Source organism: Barbatula barbatula, assembly GCF_947034865.1.
Source record: "Barbatula barbatula genome assembly, chromosome: 23".
NCBI classification, from domain to species: Eukaryota; Metazoa; Chordata; class Actinopteri; order Cypriniformes; family Nemacheilidae; genus Barbatula; species Barbatula barbatula.
The window spans coordinates 4,211,504-4,237,332 of record NC_136786.1 but is presented as its reverse complement, the minus strand read 5'-3'; the positions used below and the strand labels follow the sequence as shown (position 1 = coordinate 4,237,332).

The 25,829-nt window shown below is 44.8% G+C and overlaps 1 protein-coding gene across 1 annotated transcript in view; it reads left to right on the top strand.

The window, feature by feature from the left end:
* The window catches only part of gnal (guanine nucleotide binding protein (G protein), alpha activating activity polypeptide, olfactory type), a 65,869-nt gene that overhangs the window by 20,095 nt on the left and 19,945 nt on the right, over nt 1-25,829 (top strand). The window contains exon 5 of the mRNA XM_079488015.1: nt 2,053-2,150. Within this exon, the coding sequence (XP_079344141.1) occupies nt 2,053-2,150 (98 nt within the window). The remainder of the gene's footprint in view (nt 1-2,052; nt 2,151-25,829) is intronic.

The window sequence follows — 25,829 nt, the reverse complement described above, 5'->3', positions numbered from 1 at the left end:
AGATCCTGGAAAATGCACATAAAATGTGTCCAGGAATTTGTCCCGGGATCGTTAGATTTTGTTCATTCACACTGCCAGTAATTTTCTGGAATCTGTGCATGCGTTCACAAACATCCCCTGAAGACACGTGACGTAATATACTGCACAGTAATTTCATGTGAATTTTGTAGTGAAAATAGGGTTGATCACGGTGAAAGATCACAGTGTTTTTAGGTGGCTAAATAGCACAATTTGCTATCAAAACTATTAACGATTTAATAAAGATGCGTGTCATCAGTACACGGCTTTAACAGCATTGTTTCAGCCTTTTGTTCACAGGACCGATCCCGTTAATGTTACTAGGTTCCCTTTCTGGAATCACTTTTCAGATCAATCCGGGATGCGTTTGCGTTCCCACAGAAGACACTCTGGAAACGTTTGGGCAATTTTCTGGGACCAGCGGTCTGTGTGAATGTGGTATTAGAGTATGTTTGCGCTTGTGTTGCGACATTTTACGTTGCACGCTGTTTGTGATGAGCTGCATTGAAATGAACACACTGAATGCATTAGAAGGGCACACAAATGTAACAAGTGTAATTAAACGGTATCTTTATTTATTGATGGTACACCTTTATTAATAATGGTAGAAAAAAAATGTCACGATAATGCTCCATCATGCATTAAAATGGGAACAGACAGCAAACAAACCTCAAGCATACCTATAACATTTTTGAGAGTGTCATGCGTGTGCAGCCTGCCAATTTGGAAAGATAGTTAGATCTTGCTACAGTGTACATTTCTATGGCTCCATACCCTCATCCATGCGGAGCGACGCAGCTTCACATCCTCCATTTAACAGCGTACATATCGCTTTCGCACAGTTATTCTTCATTACAAAGGTGTGTTATTTGAATGACAAGCAATTCAATCAGACAAAGTACATTAACTAACATGTAATGTTTAGCAAAATTCTATTGAATAACAAATATTTTTATCTTGCCGGATTTTAAAAACAGCCAAGCTTTGTGGTTTTGCCAGGACTTTTCATCAGGGCGTCATTGCTTCACAACATATGAATTGTGAGATGTCTTGGAGAACATGTTTTGGTTTTCGTGAGATGTAATGCATTTGTTTTGCATCTCTCTATCCATTTGTTTTGCTTTATTGTGGTGATTATATGATAGGCCATCACCAGGGGCTTAATTACTGTATAGCTCTCTGTATTCTCTGAGGAAGAGGTGTGAAAAACAAAGCAGTTTCCTAGAACCCCCCCCCCCCCCCCGTCTGCTCTAGAGATGGAAAAAACATACGGTTACTTGAAATGTTTCTAAATAAATCAATACGTCTTTAAGAGATCATCTGTGAGTTAAACATTGCAAAGGCCTTGCTTTAATTTATTTCACCTAATTTGTTATTATTATGGGCATTTATTATTCTTTGGTGTTGAGGTAGTGGGTCAGAGATGAGGAAAAGATTAAAGAAAATAAGCAGGGAAATGAATAAGGGATGACAAAGATGCTTATTCATGAGTCTTATGAATAATCAGGTTAATGTTTTTATTTTTCCATATGAATGATGGAGAGTTTCAACATGTCTACACCGAATGCAACGCGACACGACAAAAGACAAGAGAATGCATTAGAACCACTTATAATTTAAAATGTTGTCCACATTGGATGTGATGCAACAATTAAAACAAGGCCTGTGTCGGGTCGCATCCGGTGTAGACACGGTGTTAATCAGAGAAAACACAATATCATCGACCTCCATGAGAATGCAGCTTCTCTGAACAGCAATATAGCGGTATCAGGTGTTTGGACCCCACTGCATACAGCAGTAGCCAAAAGTAATGTCCAGCTTTAGACAATATTATTCGAATGATTTGTTTTGCATTAAAAAATGCATATGCTGATAAAACTGATAAAAAATTTGCCCTCCACACATCCCTTTTGTATATGAGTTTTTTTTTGTCCTTAACTGTTTTCTTTGAAACCGCTATTGTAAATTGAGTTAAATTTATAGTTTTGTATTGTCTCATTTGTTTACCATGTGTGTGTTGTTCTTTGTTTACAGGAGTTTTTTGAGCATGCAAAGCGTCTGTGGGATGATGAGGGGCTTAAGGCCTGTTTTGAGCGCTCAAATGAGTACCAGCTCATCGACTGTGCCCAATAGTGAGTATCTGCAATTTCCTTCAATTTTACTCCATAATTTCATATAAATCCACTCATTTTTACATTTTTAGGGCCCCATGATTCCATGCCATGTATGGAATTGCATAAAAATTGTATTTGCTGTATAACGTGGAATGGCATGGAATCTGGCATATTAAGCATTTTTTTTTCCAGGAAGTAGTGCTGAACAGTAATAAATTATAAAATAAAATTCAAATCGTGCTAAAGCTAACATCAATAATTATTCAACTTTGGTTTTGATATGTAATCTGCTTGCTCTGCGTGTCTGTAAATAAATTATGTTTTATTAAAAAAGTTCGGGAAGAGCATGTCCAGATAACTAACCCAGCTGGTTTGACATATCCAATCTCACAATCAGATAACTAACCCGGCTGGTTTCCATAACCAATCTTACCAATCATCCTATCAGTCCGGGAGCAAACCCTTAGACAAAGCCACCTTACCTTCACCATCTCTAGTGTCTTTCTGCATGGCAGAGATTGATGGACCTGAAACGTTGACGAACATTTCTCCCGGCAGCTAAACAAGGCCGATCTGTATGACCTGTACTGCATCGCTAACCAGGAAGCCCGCTCTCCCAAGACAGCCTTCCAGGTGCATGGTGATAACTCTCCAAGCCGTGCCCGCGAAACTCCGTAATCTCTGTCTCTCACGGTTTTAACCTAGCATCGAAAGTCCGTCCATCAACAACCTGATCTGCCCCAACTTACAGTTACTAATTTAAAAAGAAATCGACTTGAATTTCATTATCTGTCATTTTTCGCCTGCCCTTCAGTTCCTTCCGTGTAAGCAAAAAACGCCACATTTTCGATCTCTCCTCCCCAAACACCTCTCTCTTCCCAAGCATAAATAGCCTCATCCCGCTCGAGGAGTTTTCTCTTCACTAACACGTCATCAACCAAGCTATAACTAATAAAAAACTTGGGTGCAAAAAGTTTGACCTTCGGCTGCAGAAGTAGCTCCAAAACTGTTTTGTTGCCAGTCCAAAACGTTTTCCCCAAGCTCGGGATACCCCTCGCCCAAGCAAAAAACATGGGCCCAAGCACGTCCAGCGAATTATTTGTTATCAATTTAGACTCAGAAAAATTCCAGGCATCCCTGCCCAATTAAAAAATCGGTAGGACTATATTTGCAGACCCACTGCCAACCCCAGTTCCTCCATATTCAGAACTCATATTACCATAAGCCACTAGCTTAAAGCTCTCCTAGATGCCTCCCTCGACTTCATCCTCCAAGCTGTTTCCCCCAGGACCCTCCATTCTTACCTTACTGCATCGAAGAGCTTTGATCCTTCCATCACTCATACAACCTGCCATTCACCGATGTCTCCCTGCTCACCTCTTTCATCTCCCACCTCAACACCACCAAAAACCTCAGAGCCAACTCCATTAAAGGGTACCTAAGTGGAATCCAATTTTTTCACAAAGTAATTTTCGCCTCACCCTCCCCAGCCATAGCCAGCTATCAGACATCGATGCTCATCAAAGGCATCGAAAGTGCCCAGCCCAACAACTCACCAGCCCAGACGCCAGACAAACAATCACCCTGGATCACCCTCTGCAAAGGATATCACACAAGACTGACTAAACGAAAAGAGGACACTACATTTACATTCTCAGGTCAAAATCTGACCCGCTCCTCGTAGACGACTCCTACTGCCCCACCACTCGCTTCTGGTTCCAAAAACACCTCAAATCCATTTAACTCCTTTCCAGCTTCCCAGCAGACCATTTGTCCAGCCACTCCTTCCGCATAGGCACGGCAACCACAGCTGCCCAAAAAGTCCTCTCCAAGCCGCAGATCCAGACACTCCGCTGCTGGACGTCTTACAAAAGCTAAATCCGGTTAGACCGCAACCACAACAAAACTCACTAAGCCCTTATCAACAAACTCCTGTAGACTCCAGAAGCCATCATCGCCGCTGTGATTGCCCCGCCGGGGCCCGAGCTTCCATCTCTCTCTGCTGCAGCAGACACCACTACTCCAGGAGCCTGTTTAGCCCCAGCAAACTTCCCTGCAGGGGCCCGTGCTTCCACCTCTCTCTGCCACAGCAGCGCTCGCTCCCCCAGCTTCCCCTACCCCTGCTCCCGCAGGCGACTAGCTTTACTCCACACTACCGCAGTAGTATCGCTCCCACAGGTGCCTTTTCTATACTCTGCACTGCCCCAGTAGTGCCCCGCTCCAAAAGAGCCTTACCTTCCAGCGGAGCCCTGTCCTCTTCCTCAGAGGCTGCTGCAGCTTCTCCTACCTTTGCCCCTCCAGGAGCCTTCTTCTTTACTCAGCACTGCCGCATTAGTGCCCGCTCCTGCAGGAACCTTTCAATCTATTTTCAACTGCTGCTGCAGTACCCGCTCCCCCAGGATCCCAACCCTCTCTTCAGAGGGCAGAACAGCATCTCTCCCACTCGCTCCCACAGAGCCTTATCTGTACTCAGCACTGCCACAGTAGTGCCCCACTCCACATCTTCCTTACTCACTGCCACAGCAGTGCTCGATAATGCAGAACCAACCACCTCACAGACCAGTAAAGGGCCATCAACCTAAAGCAGCCTCATTTTTAGGGATTGTGTTGCTCCGGCTCACGCCAATTCCATTTTTTGGGGGAACGAGTCCGGGCACATACCAGGGGTCTCTCCCCGTCTAAGGGAACCACTGAGCTCGGAGCCCTCTCCCAAGGACAGCACGCCAATAATGTACAAAAATTGGCATAATATCCGTCCCTGATCCATAGTTATTATATGCGATTTACAACTCGTGAAAAGAGTAGCATGGTTTTGTGTACTGCACATGTGATTCTCGTGCCGTTTTCAGGGTCCCACTCTATAGGGATCTGAACACATAAACTCCAGAAATCTCCAGAACTGCTCTGAGAGTGTCATTCTTATTATCTCCCAGAAAGTGGGGATGATACACACATCTGTAAATGGACATGAACACGCACACACTGGGTGTTTGCACTGACTATATGGCTGCATGAGTAACCGCTTCATGAATGTCTAATTTCACATATACACATTTATCTGAGCAAGACGTTGGCTCTGTGAGATGATTTAAACACTGCTTTGTGTTTTATTAGTTGATTTAGTGAATTGTTACAATGTAGGGCTGTGTATTGGCAAAAGCTTCACAATCCTGATACATATCTCACGATACAATATATTAACTGTGAAAGCACAATGAATAATTAATCAATGTTAAAGTGTTATTTGCTGTGTGTTCCATTTTCTGTGTTTTTCTGTTTGTCTTATTTTCCCCAGTAAAGGTGCTTTGGAACAATGCACATTGCGAAAAAGCGCTATATACTGTACATACAACTTAATGGTTATTGTTAGTCATTGAATAATTTTTGTGTAATGCACTGCAGTGGCCAATAGGGCTGTGCAAAAATACTGCATTGATGCCGCGAACTATCACATTATTTTTTTTCACGATAGTGCCGCGATGTACCAACCTCTGCTATCAATATATATAATAAAAAATAAGTCAGGTAGTATGGAAATGGATAAAACAAATGCAGTTTGTAAGCGACTCAATCACTTGGCTATTGCGGTGCAATGCACAAAAATATAAAGCCACGTGAGAACACGCGTTTGCCAAGTGATTACACATTACACCTGTTTGTGTATTTTACAGGGTGTCCGCGCAGTAGTAAAAGGTAGTAAAAAGAATCTACCACAATTATATTTATCTTTAAAGGTAGTAAAAGGTAACAAATCCAATTTGACTTAGTACATTTTTCATCACCACCTCAATATATAATGAGTTTCCATTTTTTGCTTAATATTTGTGTCTCCATGTTTTAACTTCATCTAGCCTAGTTTAAAAATATATACTGTGCTAACAGGACCCCGAGTGAGTCGGAGTTGATAGCAATGACGTAGAAGTAAACAGTGTAGAGTTCTTAGGTTGATAGTTTATCAGCGACTCCAACAACATTTTCTGCCTTTTTGCCTCCGTTGATATTAGCCACACTGCGAAGTGGGGAAATGTAAGTTTTCGCGAACATGGGTCGACGACCCTTCATTTAAAGACTGGCTTAAGCCCGTTTCTTAAAAAAAACCTGGAACGGCATTACCGCTCAAGTCACACAGTGGATCGAACATTGAACTAATTAACTGAATTAACTCAAGGGCTAGGGTTAAGGTAAGGACAACTGAAACTCAACTCGACAATAAAAAACATAATTCACAATGACAATTCTTAATGATGACAATTCAACATTAGTGTTCCTAATATGTATGATGGGTTTGACAGTGTGATGATAGAGTGTTCACACTTAGCGGAAAATCACGCTATTCGCGTGTTGAAAGCTTGAACATTTTGAGTTTACTCGCATCATTTGCGCGTGAAATTCGCTTCATTACATATGCGAATTCGTGTCATGGGAGGGGCTTCTGCAGCATCGCTCACGGCCCTACTAGAGCAAGCTCCTGATTGGTTAACACAGCGCAATTTTTCGCCAAAGTTCAGATTTTTCAACTCGCGCAAATTCGAGCCATTCGCGCCATCTTATTCGAGCGAATCGCACCGCAAGTAGGTCATCGCGTCTTTTCATGGATTTGAGTCGGGCTAGTCAAGATGCTAAATAGTAGGGGTTATGAAATGGCTGGTTAGCATTGACATTGCTTGTTTAATTCAATTCTGTTTTATTTTATAGCTCTTTTTACAATTTGCATTGCATCAAAGCAGCTGTACAAGAAAACCAAAACCAACAAAAGTTGAACACAAAAAACATAAACTAGACCTTAAAAGTAATATGAAATAGAGAAAGTAAAGCAAATGCATGGTCACATACATATATGTACACACACACAATAGGCATTTTATACATTGTACAACTCTTATGGTATTATTGCAAGTCTTACTGGTGAGATAGAGATACTTAAGATAAATCATTAACTGGTCAAAAGATCATTTGCAAAACAAACACAGAATGTTCCCCTAACGTTCTAAAAATTTTGGTTTCAGGTTAAAAAAAATTGCAATTAAGAAATTCCAGAGCAGAAACAGAAAAAGGCTGGTAAAAAACGTGTGTAGGGAATGTGTGTAGAACAAACTGATAAATGTCTTAGAAAAAGCAGTTTTACATACATTCAGGTGCAGCTTAGCAGGCGCAGGTGTCACAAACTAATCAACATCAAACTATGTTTCTTTGGTAACCTCTCACGTGAACATGGAGAAAAGTTAATTAAAAAGCATGTGCCCCCTTTCACAGACAAGGCTTCAAAATGAATGCTTTAGCTGTCTAAACTGAAAACAACTTGTGCAAACATATCTTAAAATATGTCAGTGCCATTGTTTTGTCTCAAGATGCACACCAGTAATGTTTTTCATTCCCAGCTTAAATTTACTAATTAAAGGAAGGTATAGTTCTGACTCCTGGCTTAAGTTAAGTCTTGTCTGTGAAACTGGGCCATAGTTTATGATTCAGAACATATTGTCCTGCTTAAAATAATCAAATCTTTTTGAAGTGGCAAAGTATCCATTGGGAAAAAGCAGAAGCAGAGTTTCAACGCCCTTAATGCAAGTGTCTTGACCACCTGCATACCGGACTACAAAGCTATTAGCAAGATGCTATGCTGATGGTATGTTTGACTTGATGAGGCGTTGCGGCAACCATACTTGTATGTTCCGTATGCTTCTAGGGCAGGAATATGTCTCTGTATTTGAATTGATCGAGTCTATATTTGGCTGCACATTCAGGCCATTGGAACATGCAGAGTGCAAAGTCAAATATGGCATACAGCACATAGTGCATAGCACATAGCCAGAAAACGGGTGACCAAGGGCAATTTAATTCCTGCGTGGATTAAACTCTCAGATTCAAGTTGCACAGAAGCTCTTAACAATAACACAGCACATCTGAGTGTACTGACTTAGACTGTGGTAATGTTTGCCATAGTTAATGACTGCCATCATTTGTTCATCTTCAATAAGTTAATTTCCTACAGGATTGATGCAGAAGTGAGCATGTTTTTTCCCCAATGACAATGCACATACTGCGCCTTTATGCTGCATGCAAGTGACCATGTGTGTGTTTTTTGTGGTCATCTGCAGGAGGAAGTTCAGCATGCAGATCATTCAGTTTGATAACGGTTAGGATGACAAAGAGCTCACTGTTATTTCTGCTGCGCCTCTCACACGTCGACAACTTCACCAAAGCTAAACGAAAGACATAGCCAGAACCAAGAGATACAAAGTGTTTCAATCTTGCATTTGATTCGTGGCAGTTTATGTCATCACGGCGATTGACAAAAAAATTACGATGTGCAGAAGTGTTGTGCATTTTTCTCAGAAAGCAACATTCCAGAGTGTTTTTCTGACAGAATCCTGGAAGCGTCTGTGCTTTGACCAATGACAGGACAGTTTACTCTCACATGACTTGTATTTCTAAATTTGGATTCATTCTGAAATGTTGCCATGAGAAAGTAAACAGAAACTAGATGAAAAACGGAACATTGTTTCAATTTATCCCTTGGGAACAAACTACAGGTCTGAAATATAGTTCACGTCATTTAGTTCACTATACCTACTGACATCCGGGGCAAGTTTGAAAAAGTCATTAAATGTTTTCAAAAAATTACATATAAACTTAGACAAACATATGTTTGGTTTAATGGTGTCTATAAATATGTCAGTTTTCCTCATGGTAGACAGATCTTATTTGCCATTATAAGCTGCTTTTGGCAGCCCTGTTTTTATGTATCCAAATTATATTAAAGGATATGTTAGGATGTCCATTAAAGTATGTACATGCCAGTTTTCAATTTGAGGAACTGCACGGTTATGGATATGGGAAGAGTTTTCAGTTGTTTAACACCCAGATAATTTTTTTTATAAAATTAATGGATTGAATGTGTACCAAAGTTTGGTAACCTTGGACTTTGCGTTCAGAAGATACTGGCTAATTTGATAAAAGGGCCTTCACACTTAACTGTTGGAGCTTTTAATCAAAAGGTTGCCGGTTCGAATCTCAGTGCCAGCAGGTCATGACTGAAGTGCCCTTGAGCAAGGCACCTTACCCCTGATTGCTCTACAGTTATGTGCCATTGTAAAATCTACTTGTAAGTCGCTTTGGATAAAAGCGTCTGCCAAATGAATAAATGTAAATGTAAATCAGCTTATTTCAGCACCATCTAGTGTCCAGTGCAGATGCATCTGGGTGGTGTGTTTGAGTTCTCAAGGTCTTGCTACAACTTGTGGTTTTGTATGCTCAGGAAATTTCATTGCAGTAATAATAACTTTGGGCCAAAGTAATTATGAGGAAAGTGTGAAAATAGTGTTTCCCACAGGATTTTGAGAGACTTGTGGCCCTCATGATGTCACACTCAAATTAGCATATATGTGACGTCATCACACTGTCTTTGCGTTTATTCTAGTGTTGGTCTCTGCTCTGACACAATATACTGTATTTTAATACAACTGAATGCTATTCTCACATATTATCTGTTCTGTTGTCAGACATAAAATGGTGACTAAACACGACCCAAAAACACCTCATATTAAATACAACTAGCTGTAAAAACTATCTTTGCATTTAAGTATTTAATAAAAAAAAATTCTTATGTAATGTTTACTGTAAACTTACATGTATTCATTCAGCAAAGCATCTCTAAACTCTGCAGGACAGTGGCCCTCCAGGACCCCTGCGCTAGATTGAAGCGTCATGAAACCCCTGACCACATTTTTGAGATATAATATATGATAATTGCACATTAACATTAAAAACACTCATGTCATCAATAAGTTGAAACTGGTTATGTCCGTGTCTTTCAGAGCAATTTTGTTCTTCCTGTTTAAATAGTTTTAATGGACCAACGCCATGAATGAAGTGGTGAACCAAATAATCTCATCGGTGTCTCAGCATTTATTCATGAGGAATAGTTAGTTAAATCCAATCACTGCACTAAATCCATAAAATATTAGTTTATGTTTTGGGTGAAGTTCTATTGTTTTTTTAGCAGGGCTACCATATTCAACTGCATAGCATCATACTTTTTTCGTAACATCAAATTGGATTGAATCGCATTGTGTTGTATTGCCTCGAATCTGAATCAAACGCACTGCTTCGTAATAGGGCTGCTACATACATATCTTTAATACATCTTCTAATGCATTTCGTTGGCTTCCCATTGCATCAGCCTCAGTATGGATATGCACATCCCTAGCATTGACACCTAAGCACTTTTGATACATAGATCCTGAAATTACAGAGAAATGTGTCCAGGAATTAGTCCCGGGATCGTTAGATTTTGTTTATTCATACTGCCAGTCAGCTTTATTTATATAGAGCTTTTTACAATTTTCATTGTTACAAAGCAGCTGTACAAGAAAACATTGACTATAAGCAAAACGTATACGGTTATGCACCTCAAATCACAGGTGAAATATCAGACAGACTATACATTTCTATATGCAGTGTTAATCAAATAAAACTATAAAATTCTAGCAGCCCCCCCGGCCAGGCAAACAGTGCAAAACAGTATGCAAACGGTGGTGAGGAACCCAGAACTCCATTGGAGGAGAAAAAAAAACTCAGAGGGAAACCAGGCCTAACCAGGGGATTCCAGTTCCCCTCTGGCAAAAGCTGCAGCCTCTGCACAAGCTCGACAGTGCTTGCACAACAAGGCAAAATAAAACAATTATTAGATTTAATATTATCATTAATAATTTTGTAGTCGCATACATCACAGCATTTGTCAGGTCTGGGCATGGACTGCGTCCTGCCCGCTCTGGTAACCTTGGACTGCGATCCTGCCAGCTCTAATAACCTTGGATCAATGAGACAAGACTGGCTGAGAGTAGTGTACTGTTCTGCACTCTCTGATGCAACAAAGGCATCAGCTGTTATTGGAAGTGTTCTTGGTTCCGGTTGATCTAACTAGTGCAGCCTAAACCTTCTGAATATATATATATATATTATGATAGTGTAGTGTATGCAAGGTTAAAAAGATGCGTCTTTAGTCTAGATTTAAACTGACAGAGTGTGTCTGCCTCCCGGACAGTGCGGGGAAGAAATTCCAAAGTTTAGGCGCTAGATAGGAAAAGGATCTGCCGCCTGCACTTGATTTTGAAATTCTAGGTATTACCAACTGACCGGACGCCTGAGAGCGTAGTGCACGTGAAGGACTGTAATACGAGAGAAGTTCACTCAAGTAGTGAGGAGCTAACCATGCAGGGCTTTATAGGCAATAAGCAAGATTTTAAAGTTAATGCAATGCTTTATAGGTAACCATTGCAAGGTTGACAGAACCGGGCTAATATGCTTTCCCTTTCTGTCGGTCTCTCGACGTTGTGTCGACAGAATGGGGTTTGACTTGAGAACCTACCTTCTCTGACTGACTTGAACAGGCCAATGAAAATTGGCGAATGAAATTTGCATGCCGGGCTCCGCCCCCGGATATCCGGGTATAAAAGGGAGCCGGCGTGCCGCATTCATTCACCTTTTGTTCTTCGTAGCCTTCGCATCCTGATGCTGACGACTCTGCAGATATTATCTACGTGTTGCTGGTCTTACGACGTGGTGCAGCGGACTGTCCCTTTTCCTGTGACTTCCCCTGGGCGTCTCGGCAACTGCCAAAGCGTCTCTCTAAAGAGCGAGCCCTTTTCAGGGCTTAATATTTCTTCAGCGCGGCATGTCCCGCTGTGCTCGTGGGTGCGGCGCACTCATCGAGGAAGGGGACGGACACGATGTCTGCCTCGTGTGTCTGGGACTCCAGCACGCTGAGGCAGCGTTTGTGGATACATCTTGCCCGCACTGCGCGCGGATGGCTAGTCAGACGTTGCGTCACTGCGCGCGGATGGCTATCCAGACGTTGCGTCACTGCGCGCGGATGGTAATTCAGACGTTGCGTTCACGGGTAGCTGCGTTCTTCCGAGAATCAGCCGCCACCTCGAGTGCTTCCCGTTCTGCGGCAGCAGTGGCATCAGCCCTGCCGTCCGCTTCGGCGAGCACCGAGGGTGATCGGGGAATTACCGTGAGCCTCAATCCGTCAGCCATCGGCTTGCGGACCGTTCACGCCCCGCCTCGCTCGTCTGACCGTCCCGGAAAAGGCGGTACGCCGCCTTGTTCCTCCGTCACGTACTCGGACACGGGGCGTGACGGCGATGAGATGTCGCTCGCAGCATCGGAGGGCGTCCTCTTGGCATCCGACCCTGACGATTCCTTAGAGCTTCCCCCTCCGGGGGGTCGAGCTCAGGATGAAGCGGACGTCGAGATGTCAACCATGCTTTCCCGGGCCGCCGCGAGTATTGGGCTGCAGTGCACCGCACCGCCTCTTCCCCAACGCTCGCGGTTGGACACGTGGTATCTGGGGACCGGCCGTGACTCTAAGCCACGGTCGGCGCCGGTACCATTCTTCCCGGAAGTGCATGAGGAGCTCAGTCGGACCTGGAACGCCCCTTCTCGGCGCGTGCACGTCAGACTAGCTCGGTCGCCCTGACTTCCCTCGATGACGGGGCAGCTAAGGGCTACGTCGACATCCCTCAGGTGGAACGTGCAGTCGCGGTGCACCTGTGTCCGCAGACAGCTGCCACCTGGAGAGATCGACCAAGGCTCCCTTCCAAGGCTTGTAAGTTTTCGGCATCGCTGGTGTCGAGGGCTTACAACGCTGCGGGTCAAGCTGCCTCGGCTCTTCACGCCAAAGCGTTGAAAGAGTTGCACGAGGGAAAGTCCGACCCGGGGCTTATGCAGGTCCGCACTGCCACTGACCTCGCTCTTCGGGCGGCGAAGGTGACGGCGCGAGCCCTGGGTCGTACGATGTCCGCACTAGTGGTCCAGGAGAGACACCTTGGGTTTAACCTTGCGCAGATGCGGGACGCTGAGAAGGTTCGCTTTCTCGACGCTCCCATCGCGCAGGGTGGGCTGTTTGGTGATACGGTCGAGGGCAGCTGTTCTCGACTGTAAGGAAGCAGACGGAGGCGTATCCTGCCCCGCCGCGACCCGGCCGCCTATCGTCCGTCGAGGTCCCGCGCGGCGCCTGCTCCCCAGCAGCCCCGCCCCTCGCCGACTCAGACTCCGGCTCCAGCGCCCCCTGCACAGGCGGCCTCCCGGAGAAGGACGTCGACAAGGAGAGCACCATCCCGTCACCGACCTCCGCGGAAGCAGAAGCGTTCCTGACGGGGTGAACCCAGGGAGATCGAGTTCACCGGGCCCGACCCTGGCAACTACATCGCTAGAGGGTCGGACTGGGACGGTGCCTGCCCCATCCCAGCAACACCAGCCGGGCCCTTTCCAGGGCCTGGTGCCCACATTCTCACAAAGAGAGCTTTCTCTCTCCCTGGGTCTTTCTCACAGCCGCTCTCACCCTCCGCAGGACGGTGTTCGGCAACCCCACGTTGTGTTCCGGCGAGACACACGCTTTGGTATACTCTCAGTGGCCACCAGCACCCTCAGTCAGACGGTGCGGTATGCCGCGATATCGCCCGACAGGCACCTCGGCAGAGCCGCTCTCCTCCCCGGGGTCCTCCCCGCGTCGAGGGAGCCGTACTGCCAGCCATCGAACCACCCCCCACGGGGGCAATGAATCAGATCGAACCTTTGGTCCCCCTGTCTCGGTACCTGGGAGCCTGGTTGGCTCTTCCCAGACCAGCACGGTGGCTAGAGAGAACGATCCGTCTCGGCTATGCGATTCAGTTCGCCAAGCGCCCACCCAAGTTTCGGGGCATCCTCTTCACATCAGTGGGAGTAGATGCTCCCGTGCTCCGGGCCGAGGTCGCTACCCTTCTGGCGAAGGGGGCGGTCGAGCTCGTCCCTCTGGCTGAGATGTACTCCGGGTTTTACAGCCCGTATTTCATTGTCCCCAAGAAATGTGGCGGGCTGCGCCCCATCTTGGACCTGCGTACCCTGAACAAGCACCTACACAAGCTGCCGTTCAGGATGCTAACGCAGAAGCGCATTCTGACGTCCGTCAGGCGTCAGGATGGGTTCATGGCAATCGACCTGAAGGACGCGTACTTTCATGTGTCCATCCTCCCTCGTCACCGGCCGTTCCTACGGTTCGCTTTCGAGGGACAGGCATATCAGTACCGCGTACTCCCATTTGGTCTGTCCCTGTCTCCTCGAGTCTTTACGAAGGTCGTGGAGGCCGCCCTCACTCCCCTCAGGGAGCAGGGGGTGCGCATACTCAACTATCTCGACGACTGGCTCATCTTGGCACACTCGCGAGATCTGTTGTGTACACACAGGGACCTGGTGCTCCGGCACCTAGACCATTTGGGGTTACAGGTCAACCGAGAGAAGAGCAAGCTCTCCCCTGTGCAGAGCATCCTCTTCCTCGGCATGGAACTCGACTCTGTCTCCATGTCTGCACGTCTTTCTTCCGAGCGTGCCCAGTCAGTGCTGACCTGCCTGAGGAACTTCAGGCAGCAGCCAGCGGTCCCGCTGAAACTTTTTCAGAGGCTCCTGGGACACATGGCGTCCTCGGCGGGGGTGGTCCCCCTCGGGTTGATGCACATGAGACCGCTACAGCACTGGCTACAGAGCAGAGTTCCTTGGAGTGCGTGGCACACCGGCAACAGGCGCGTAACGATCACGCCCTTCTGCCGGCGCACCCTAACCCCTTGGTCTTCAATGACCTTTTTACGGACAGGGGTCCCTCTTGGGCAGGTTTCGAGGCGCGTCGTGGTGACGACAGACGCCTCCCTGCAGGGTTGGGGTGCTGTGTGCAACGGGCACGCAGTGTCGGGTCTCTGGATGGGCCCCCGCCTGCGCTGGCATATCAATCGCCTAGAGTTGTTGGCGGTGCTGCTTGCACTGAGGAGGTTCCTTCCCCTCGTGCAGGACAAGCACGTGCTGGTCCGGTCGGACAGCACGACTGCCGTGGCATATATCAACCGACAGGGTTGTATTCGTTCACGGCAGCTATCGCAACTCGCCCGACGCCTCCTCCTGTGGAGCCAGCAGGTGACGAAGTCTCTGTTAGCCACGCACATCCCGGGCGACCTGAACCAGACAGCCGATGCGCTCTCTCGTCAGTCGACGCCCCGCGGAGAGTGGCGGCTCCACCCCCGCGCAGTCCAGCTCATTTGGGTGCAGTTCGGGCAGGCACAGGTGGACCTGTTCGCCTCCCTGGACACCACCCATTGCCCGCTTTGGTACTCCCTGACCGAGGGCCCCCTCGGCACGGATGCCCTGGCGCACAGCTGGCCGCGGGACAAGCGGAAGTACGCCTTCCCCCCCAGTGAGCCTCATTGCACACGTCTTGTGCAAAGTCAGGGAAGAGGAGCATCAAGTGCTACTAGTTGCGCCTTACTGGCCCAACCGGACTTGGTTCTCGGAGCTAATGCTCCTGACGACAACTCCCCCCTGGCCGATTCCCCTGACGAAGGACCTTCTTTCTCAGGGGAAGGGCACGGTGTGGCATCCGAGACCAGACCTCTGGAACCTCCATGTCTGGTTCCTGGACGGGACGAGGAGATCCTGAGTGGTCTACCCCCAGCGGTGGTGGAAACCATTACTCAGGCTAGGGCCCTGGCCACGAGGCGGTTATACGCATTGAAGTGGCGCCTCTTCTCGTCCTGGTGTTCTTCTCGTGGAGAAGACCCACGGATATGCTCGATCGGGAGCATGCTGTCCTTCCTGCAGTCGAGACTCGAGAGCAATCTCTCCCCTTCCACGCTGAAAGTGTATGTAGCCGCTATTGCCGCTCATCACGGACCAGTTAGTGGGAAGTCTCTGGGACAGCACGACCTGGTCATTAGGTTCCTGAGGGGCGCGAGGAGGCTGAATTCAGCCCGTCCGCGCTCCGTTCCCTCTTGGGACCTCAATGTGGTCCTGGCGGGCCTCCAGAGGCCCCCCGTCGAGCCCCTCGGAGATGCCGCTCTTTCTCATCTCTCGATGAAGACGGCTCTCCTAGTGGCGCTCGCCAAGAGGGTAGGGGACCTACATGCATTTTTCGTGGCCACGGATTGCCTAGAGTTCGGGCCTGGTCAATCTCACGTTATCCTGAGACCCCGGCCTGGCTACGTGCCCAAAGTTCCCACCACTCCCTTTCGGGACCAGGTGGTGAACCTGCAGGCGCTCCCTTCTGGGGAGGAAGACCCAACCCCTTCCGTGTTGTGTCCAGTGCGCGCGCTGCGCCTCTGCCTGGACCGCACGCAGAGCCTCTGGAGCTCTGAGCAGCTTTTTTGTCTGTTTTGGGACGTCAGCACAAGGGAGGGCTGTCTCCAAGCAGAGGTTGGCGCACTGGATCGTGGACGCCATCAATGGCTTACCGATCACAGGATCTCCCGTGCCCGCTTGCAGTGAGGACACACTCCGCCAGGGGTGTGGCCTCCTCGTGGGCACTGGCTCAGAGCGCCCCTCTGGCAGACATATGTAGAGCTGCGGGTTGGGCTACGCCCAGCACCTTCGCGAGGTTCTACAGCCTCCGCGTGGAACCGGTATCAGCCGGAGTCTTACGAGACACCGCCAGGTAAGTCCGGCAGCCGGTGGGCGTACGCCTGCGATAGCACTCCTCCATAGGTGAGACGTGGTGCTATCCAGCCTTCCCTCTTCCCCCCACGTGGGCGAAGAGTAGGCATTCCATCCATCACTAAGCACTCCTCGGTGGCGGGCTCGGCGGAGCAGCCCTGCCTCCCTTGGCCTGTTTCTGAGCCCTAGTAGTGACTCAAACAAGGCCTAGTGCTCCACACGTAGTAACCCCCCCACAGGGCGGTTCCGTCTGTTGTCTTCTCATGAATGGCTCTCAATCGATGGCCCATGACCTCTCCCAGGTGTACTTCACCTGCTCGCGACACCATCTCGTGTCTACATGTCTCCCACGTGCTCTCCCCTGTCCGGTGAGACCGTGTGTGAATCTCCACTAAGCTCCTCCCTGCGGTAGGAAGTGGTCTCCGTAGCGCGTTCCCTCAGGGGGGAATGACGCTTCCCAGTGGCCTTACGGTGCCGGGCGGCTTCTCGCTGTTAAGAGAACTAGGCCGCCGTCCGTGACGGCCGGTGGAAGGGGCTCCCATCTTTTTTGAAAGCTCTGGACTCCTTCCCTTCCGCTGGAAGGTTGCAATTCATGCTAAGCGCTCACGTCTGACACGCCCAGGCCAGTCAGCGTCGCTTCGCGAGGAATTGTGACGCGGCACAGCGCTGTGGCGTTTTCCGAGGAACCCCATTCTGTCGACACAACGTCGAGAGACCGACAGAAAGGGAACGTCTCGGTTATGTATGTAACCTCCGTTCCCTGATGGAGGGAACGAGACGTTGTGTCCTTCATGCCACAACGCTGGCCGCCCGCTGCAGCAGTCGGGGCAAGATCCTCAGGCTCCTCAGCACAAAAGGTGAATGAATGCGGCACGCCGGCTCCCTTTTATACCCGGATATCCGGGGGCGGAGCCCGGCATGCAAATTTCATTCGCCAATTTTCATTGGCCTGTTCAAGTCAGTCAGAGAAGGTAGGTTCTCAAGTCAAACCCCATTCTGTCGACACAACGTCTCGTTCCCTCCATCAGGGAACGGAGGTTACATACGTAACCGAGACGTTTTTGAACTCGAGCTGCCGCATTTTGGACCAGAGCTGCCATGTTTTGCATTTTCTGGAATCTGTGTGCGTTCACACACATCCCGTGAAGGTCCTGGTTATTTTTCTTGAAAAAAAAAACAATCTTGTTCGTGTGAAAGTTGAGCCGGTGTCTTTACAGAAACACATGGGCTTCTCCGCAACACAAGCACGGCAGGTGCACACAGCGGTGTAGATTTAAAGGTTGGTAGGTGATCAACTGATCAGACAACGCTATTCTCGCATCTGAGCTTAAGTTTGGTGATTATGACTCTTGCATTTGTCCATGATTTAGCTAAAGACAAATTGTATTTTTTAGGTGTCGATTAACTACGAACATAAATTACTCGCTTAGGCTTGTTTATAGCCAAATTACGTGTCATTAATAAACAGCTTTACGGCATTGTTTCTGCATTTTGGTCCCGGGAGTGATCCTGTTAATGTTACTCGGTCCCCTTTCCCGAATCTCTTTTCGGATAACACAGAAGGCAGAGGGAACTGGGGTTTGATAAAGGGGAACGCAAATGGGGGTTGATGACATGGGGCTAGTGACGGGCAGGTGAAGGGAATCAACACTAAAGGAGAGATAAACTGGAAACAAGGGGCCGGGGCCAAAGCAGGAGACAGGAGGACACGTGGCGCAATGTCTAAAGCAAACAGACATTTTTCAGCCATTTTGAATTTTTCAAAAACCCTACTTTTTTAACTCCTGATAACGGAGACACTACATACAGAAAAATTCAACATACAGTTATGTGTTTTGCATTACTGGATTTGTTCGATCAAGCTGAGCTGTTTTAAACCAAATTTGTTATATTTGTGCTCCATGTTGAATCTTATTCAAAAATACTTTTTACAAACTCCTCCTATTAAATTGGTCCGATGTGCGCAAAATTATAGCATCTACAGACACTCCTGACATAAAGTTATGAAAAACTTTTTGATTGATAAAATGGTTCTTGTATACCTTATCAACAAATTTGAAGGTGAGCATGCCAAAGGGTCATATGGCTGTATCTTCACAATACTTTTGAAGTATTGACACAAAACTTTGGACACAACATCAGTAGAACATCTTGTTCACCTCATATTAATTTGACGGCAGCGCCTCCAAATGGTCAAAAGTTATAAGCAGATTCCTTGTGTTTCTAGTTCTTTGACCTATGATTTTAAGTCTGATTTATTAAAATCTCATGATCAGACATGACCACATATAGCCCTTGAAAGGCTTGACCCCTTAATTGCAGCTTTATTATTTTGTTTGTTTTAGTTAAGATTATGCATGGTATGAAGAGTTATAGTGATGTAAGGGGGTAGCAGGTCATTCGTTTTCAAACATTAACATTTTGTAAAGAGTTCTGAAAGTCCTCCACTTCCAGACAGCACTCAGAACCACTGTAGTATCTGTGTATAACTATCACTTCTTCACACTGTTGAAGAAGAGCGATTTCATGACACTCTAATACCTCAGGCTGCTGCTGAACTTAAGTATTGTACGATGCCAAGACAACTAAGATGCTAAATAACGAATGGATTTTTGATATCTCAAAAGGTGTTCTAATGGCAAGGCAATAAATCAATGACAAAATCATGAAAGGAGAAAGTACTCATATCAACAGCATACGTTGAGTGATTTTGATTAAACTAAATGGCTAAAATGAATATTGTCGTTTGTTATAGATGTAATGCAATGTGTATACACCAATTAAGGTTAAAAACGCTGTATTTTTCCACATCCTTTGCATGTTTGTATCTCCTCTTTGCCCCGCCTCTCTGAAGCGCGCAGATTTCTACAATTCAGGTTCTGAAGAAATTGTACTGACAGGTACGGCCACCTATCTTGCGTTAACATTTTGCCGGTCTTAGTCAAATCAAACAACGAACTGATGTAGATTTGTGGAGGGTGCAGTTACATGAGGCGTTTCAGGCAGGTTTGGTTGGTTCATTAGGCATGGGCAATCGCTTACAGAGGATGGGAAGGAGAAGATACTAATATTTTTTAAATCTCAAATGTTGTTGGCATGGTGGTGCAGTTTATGGCAAAAAAAGGAAGAAGGAAGTGTCTCATATCTACAGCATACATTAAGTGAGCTGGATTAAACTCGAGCAAATCCGCAAATAATGAATTCCCTGTTTATTATTTCCAGTAACGAGCAAGAGGAATAACAAGTAGATTATATTAGCTAGCAAATTGAAAGTATGTCTAGCCAGAAGTATTTTAGTGAAAGAACTGTTACTTGGCTAAAGATACGCCTTGTTGGAGATGCAAGGTTTCAGTAGGACAGCAGTGATTTAATAAAATGAACATACAATACAATTAAACAAAATACTAATTTAATACAATTATTATACAATAAAATTCTAATATTAAAATAATTAAAATATACATAGTTCGATCTTTAGCCAATAGCCAGACCGACAAACAAATACAGGGTTGTTTAATAAGGAAGTTATCAATGCGTCCTATGAGACCATCCATAGGATATATTGTTGAATGTATTTTAGTAATAAAAATAAAAAAAACGCACAGTCTGGTGAGAAAAAATAGCAAACATAGCACAAACTTAATTTTTGTTACTTTTCACTAAGTAACACAACACAGAGGATGCCTACCTGATGAACACATTGAAGCCTCGGACCTCCTTTCCTCTATTCCACACTTTTGACTGCTCTTCTGTAATGCATAAAGTATGGGAAATGTCCAAATGGGAAATTAAACTGTGCTGAAATAATGCGATTAAAACAGCTAGTCCTACTAAGCGAATCTGAACTTTTTTAATGGAGTAACTCAACAATGTAACTTTTAAAAGTTATTTTCCCCATCACTGATTGCCCCACACCATTACATTATATGGCACTTACACATGCATTTGTCGCGTTTTAGCGATAACATTAGTTGAATTATTTAATTATCTGCATTTTTGAGAGAGGCTAAACTTTTAGCCTGTCCTTATGTTAGATCATATGAAGGTATGACATGCAATGTAAGTGACTGAGCACAGTATAAGTGAAAAAATGTGTTTCAATTGTTGTGTGTGTGTAAGAGTGGTTAGACAAAAATGGTTTGAATTTCTTATGTAAAGTAGCTGTGGATGTGACCGCCTGCTCTATTTTTAGAAGTTGTGTGTGGAGCTCTAGAGAGTAAGGGGTCATGTGATGCGGGTTTGATGAAAGCAAGGGTCCCAGCAGCTCTGTAAACACAAGGGGCTCAGGAGCAGCCTTAACAACAAATATAGCCAGAAATCCACTCAGAGATGCTGAGATCCAGCTTGTTATGTGTATGGTCAGGACTTCTGACTATTGACCCTGCAGTTTGGGTTACCATAGCTGCTCTCTCTCATGTGCTGTGTCTGTCTGAACTGCTGTGTATGGTTTATTCGGATTGGTGCTACATCACCATGTGGCAAGTGATGGTAGACACTGGAAACTACAAAGCGGAAGCTGGAACACAATAACGTTAGCTTCTGATGAGCTGAAGGAAGTATGGCAAAGGCACGCTGCATCTCATTCCCTTTTTACATTTGCCGGATGAAAGGCCAGCAAAACCACATTAGATGGCATTTTAGGAATATAAACCTTGCTGCCAAATAGCTTTACCGTTCCCTTGGTCAAATTCCAAACATGAGGGAGGATTAGATATAGCCTGGAGGTCACCAACTCTTCTTAGAGAGGTAAAGGTGAGAAGAAAAGCTATCTTAAAAAAAGAGAAACTAAACTAAAACAGATTAGGTTGGGTCAAAGCGTGCCAGGGAATGTCCGAACCACAGTCAAATCCCAGACCGGAACTCTAACGTGTTGCAGGCCTCATCATCAAAGTGTCAAGAGGGAAACATAAGCTGGTTTCCTTCTAGAAACTTAAGTGCAATTTATGGTTTTACGTAGGACCTACGCGTAGGCTGTGCGTAGCCTGACGTGCACCTCTCTAAAAATGTAACAACACATCAACTCAATGTGGACCCTGCATGGACCACAAGCATTGTGATTGGTTTCTTTGAACCCCTCCCTCAGGTAAAAGAAACGCTACGATAGCGTCATGTTTACTCAATCGCATTACCGAATGAATTATCTAAGTAAATTATTTGTTCTATATTTAACAACTGAAGCTGCAGTAAAAGGGAGTGTTTACTTAGGTTTACGGCATTGGTTTACTTGACTCTATCACTGCTTAAAGCTGCTCTGACAGCATAGACAACAAGTTGCTTCTTTTTCGACTCTTGTCTTGGTTACACAAGCAACACGCCTGTAGACACTGACAACTAGTGGTAAACACGGACAACAACTCACAAGTATAAACAAAAAACTATTAACTGCCTACGGCTTAGAGCAGGGGTATTCAATTAAAGTTCCAAGAGGTCCGGTCTTTATATTTTCTTCCAAACATTGGTACGAACAATATGTTTTTGAAAATATTTAATAAATGAAGCCCCCTTGGATATACATTCATATATATATATATATATATATATATATATATATATATATATATATATATATATGTATATCTGCATGTATATACACAATATTATCTTTTATCAGGCAGTATATTTTATATTTTTATATCCACAGTATGTATGTACAGTATGTATGTATGTATATGCTCTGTGGCTTTTGGGGAATGCCCTCTTAATAGAATTTGATAATAAATATTCATACACCACTGCATGGCTCATCTTCTCTCAACATCCACTTCCATCCGTTTCTATGAAGTTTATTTATTATTATTATTCATTGTTTTCTCCTTTATTGTGTCTGTTCTCTACTGTGGGAGCTCTTTAACCAAACAAATTATTTGTGTAAGTATACCTTGCTTTCATTCATTCATTCACTCATTCATTCATTGAAATTATCTTTCTACAGCCGCCAGGAATTCTGTATGTCCGCAGAAACCTCCGGCAGACATTGGGAAGTGTGTTCGATGGAAACATTGTCCCCAGAATCACTATTAGCCACAAAGAGGAATGATTACATTTATGAGGGCTCTATAATGGAGCTGAATGTCCCAGCTTCCCCATGGGGCTGCTATCTGAAGCCCTTACCTGGTGTCAGAACCTTTTTCTTGTAGAACTTCCTGAAAGCTGCTGCTTGTCGTTTTGCTTCCTGAAACATCTTAGCAATTGTTGTGACCAAGTTACTGAACAGGCCAGCAGATGGAAACATGACATCAAGGAACACGGCTTTATCACTCTCCCTGATGCCCTATAAGTATAACCAAAGATGCTTCTCCGTAGCTGCCATGGAGCGGCCGATGGCTTGTGCTGTATCCTTGTTATCAGGGAGGGACAAATGTGCAGTACCCCCCAGGTCTTTTACAACTCAATACAATTCAATTCAATTTTATTTATATAGCGCTTTTCACAATTTGCATTGTTCCAAAGCAGCTGTACAGGTGAAAAAACGAAAAACCCAAGAAAGGGTAAAACACACTACATGGTGTGTTATATAATAAATCCAATTATTCTAGTAAATAATATCTAATGTCAGCATCTCCTGGTGGTTTATTAAGCATATTTGCTTTACGTGAATGCTTGGCTGAAAAGATGTGTCTTTAATCTAGATTTAAATTGGGCGAGTGTGTCTGATCCACGAATAGTATCAGGAAGGCTATTCAAGAGTTTAGGTGCTACGTATGAGAAAGCTCGGCCCCCTTTGGTGGATTTAGATATTCTAGGTATTATCAAAAGTCCTGCATTTTGAGATCTTAGAGAGCGTGATGGGTTGTAGTGTGATAGAAGCTCTGTTAGGTAGGTAGGGGCTAAACCCTTTAAGGCTTTATAAGTGATTAAAATAACTTTAAAGTCAATACGATACTTAATGGGTAGCCAGTGAAGGGTTGATAAAATTGGGGTTATGTGATCGTATTTTCTGGACCTGGTGAGAACTCGGGCAGCTGCGTTCTGAACTAACTGTAGTTTGTTTATTGATGATGCAGGACAACCACTAAGTAGAGCATTACAGTAGTCAAGTCTTGAGGTCTTAAATGCATGAATAAGCTTCTCCGCGTCAGCAACACACAGAATATTTCGTAACTTGGCAACATTTCTTAGGTGGAAAAAGGCTGTTTTTGTGACATTTGAGATGTGATTTCGAAATGACAGGTTGCTGTCTAATATAACGCCTAGATCTTTTACTGTATTTGTTGGAGTAACGGTACACCCTTCAACTTGCAGTTTATAATCAGAAATATTCGGTTTGCGTGTCTTTGGTCCGATAAGTAATATTTCTGTTTTATTAGAATTTAAAAGAAGGAAATTACAGGTCATCCAATGTTGTATATCTTTAATGTACTCTGCCAATTTGGATAGCTGGGAGGAATCATCTGGTTTTGATGAGATATATAGCTGAGTATCATCTGCATAGCAGTGGAAGCTGATTCCATGTTTTTTAATAATGTTTCAGAGGGGAAGCATGTATATGGAGAACAGCACAGGTCCCAGAACCGATCCCTCAGGTAATCCATAATTTACTTGCGTTAGATTGGATGATTCCCCATTTAAATGGACAAATTGATGTCTTTCTGACAAGTAAGATCTAAACCACTGTAGTGCCTGTCCCTCAATACCGGTATAATTGTGTAAGCGATCTAGAAGTATGTTATGGTCTACGGTATCGAACGCAGCACTAAGGTCAAGCAGGACCAAGAGTGAGATGTTACCTTTATCTGATGCTACAAGCAGGTCGTTTGTAATTTTAACGAGCGCAGTTTCTGTGCTATGATGCGATCTGAAGCCTGACTGAAATTTTTCGTTCATGTTGTTATTTTGTAAGAAAGAGCACAACTGAGTGCACACTACTTTTTCTAGTATTTTAGACAGGTATGGGAGATTTGAAATCGGTCTATAGTTTCCAAGTTCATTTGGATCTAAGTTTGGTTTCTTGATTAGAGGCTTAATGACGGCCATTTTAAAGGGTCCTGGGACATGATTAATTGACGAGTTGATAATGTTATAAATGGGCTCAATTGCAACAGGTAGTAGCTCTTTTAATAGTTTAGTTGGTATGGGGTCTAATAAGCAAGTTGTAGGTTTAGAAGTTGCGATAAGTTTAATTAAATCTTCCTGTTTTATAGGTGTAAAACGCTGGAGCCTTTGTTTTGGAGCGATGGTTGGTGCTAATTCATAGGACAGATTTGGAGGTTGAGTTTTTACAATTTTGTCACGAATGTTTTCAATTTTCTCTGTAAAGAATTTCATGAATTCATTGCTACCGAGGTGCGGCGGAATAGCCAGGTCAGGTGGTGTCTGTTTATTTGTTAATTTAGCGACTGTGCTAAATAGAAACCTTGGATTGTTTTTGTTGGTTTCTATGAGGTTACGAAGGTGCTCAGCCTTTGCTGCTTTTAGTGCCTTTTTAAAACAATTTGCACTCTCTTTCCACGCCATTTTAAAGACTTCTAATTGAGATTTTTTCCATTTGCGCTCTAGTTTGCGAGTTTCTCTTTTAAGGGCACGAGTGGTGCTATTGCACCATGGTGCAATATTTTTCTCATTAATCTTTTTTGACTTCGTAGGTGCAACAGCTTCTAATGTATTAGAGAAAACAGTACCCAATTTCCTGGTCATGACATCGAGCGATTCTTTATTTATTGGTATGGATATTAAAGGAGTCAGATCTGGCAAGCTCTTTGCGAAGCTATCTTTAGTAGCGGAGGTGATTGTTCTACCCTGTCGATAACGAGTTAAAGGGCTGATTCCTGGCGTGCGCAAAGTACCCGTTATAAGATAGTGATCGGTGACATCGTCGCTTTGAGGCATAATATCTATATTGGTTAGATCGGCTCCGTGAGATATAATCAGGTCTAGTGTATGATTAAATCGATGAGTGGGTCCTTTAATGTGTTGTATTACCCCAAAAGATTGTAGTAGTTCTGTAAACGCCAGTGCTAATGCATCGGTAGCGCTATCTACTTGGATATTAAAATCTCCGACAATTAGTATTTTATCAACGTTAACCAATAGGTCCGATAGGAAGTCCGCAAACTCTTTCAGAAAATCAGTATAGGGACCCGGGGGTCTATACACCGTAGCCAATGTAAAAGAAAGCAAAGGTTTTTTACTTCTGTAAGGAATAATTATGTTCAACACAAGCACTTCAAATGATTTAAATTTATGCTCGGTTCTCTGAGTTACAGTAAGAACGTTTCTAAATATTGTAGCGACGCCGCCACCCCGACC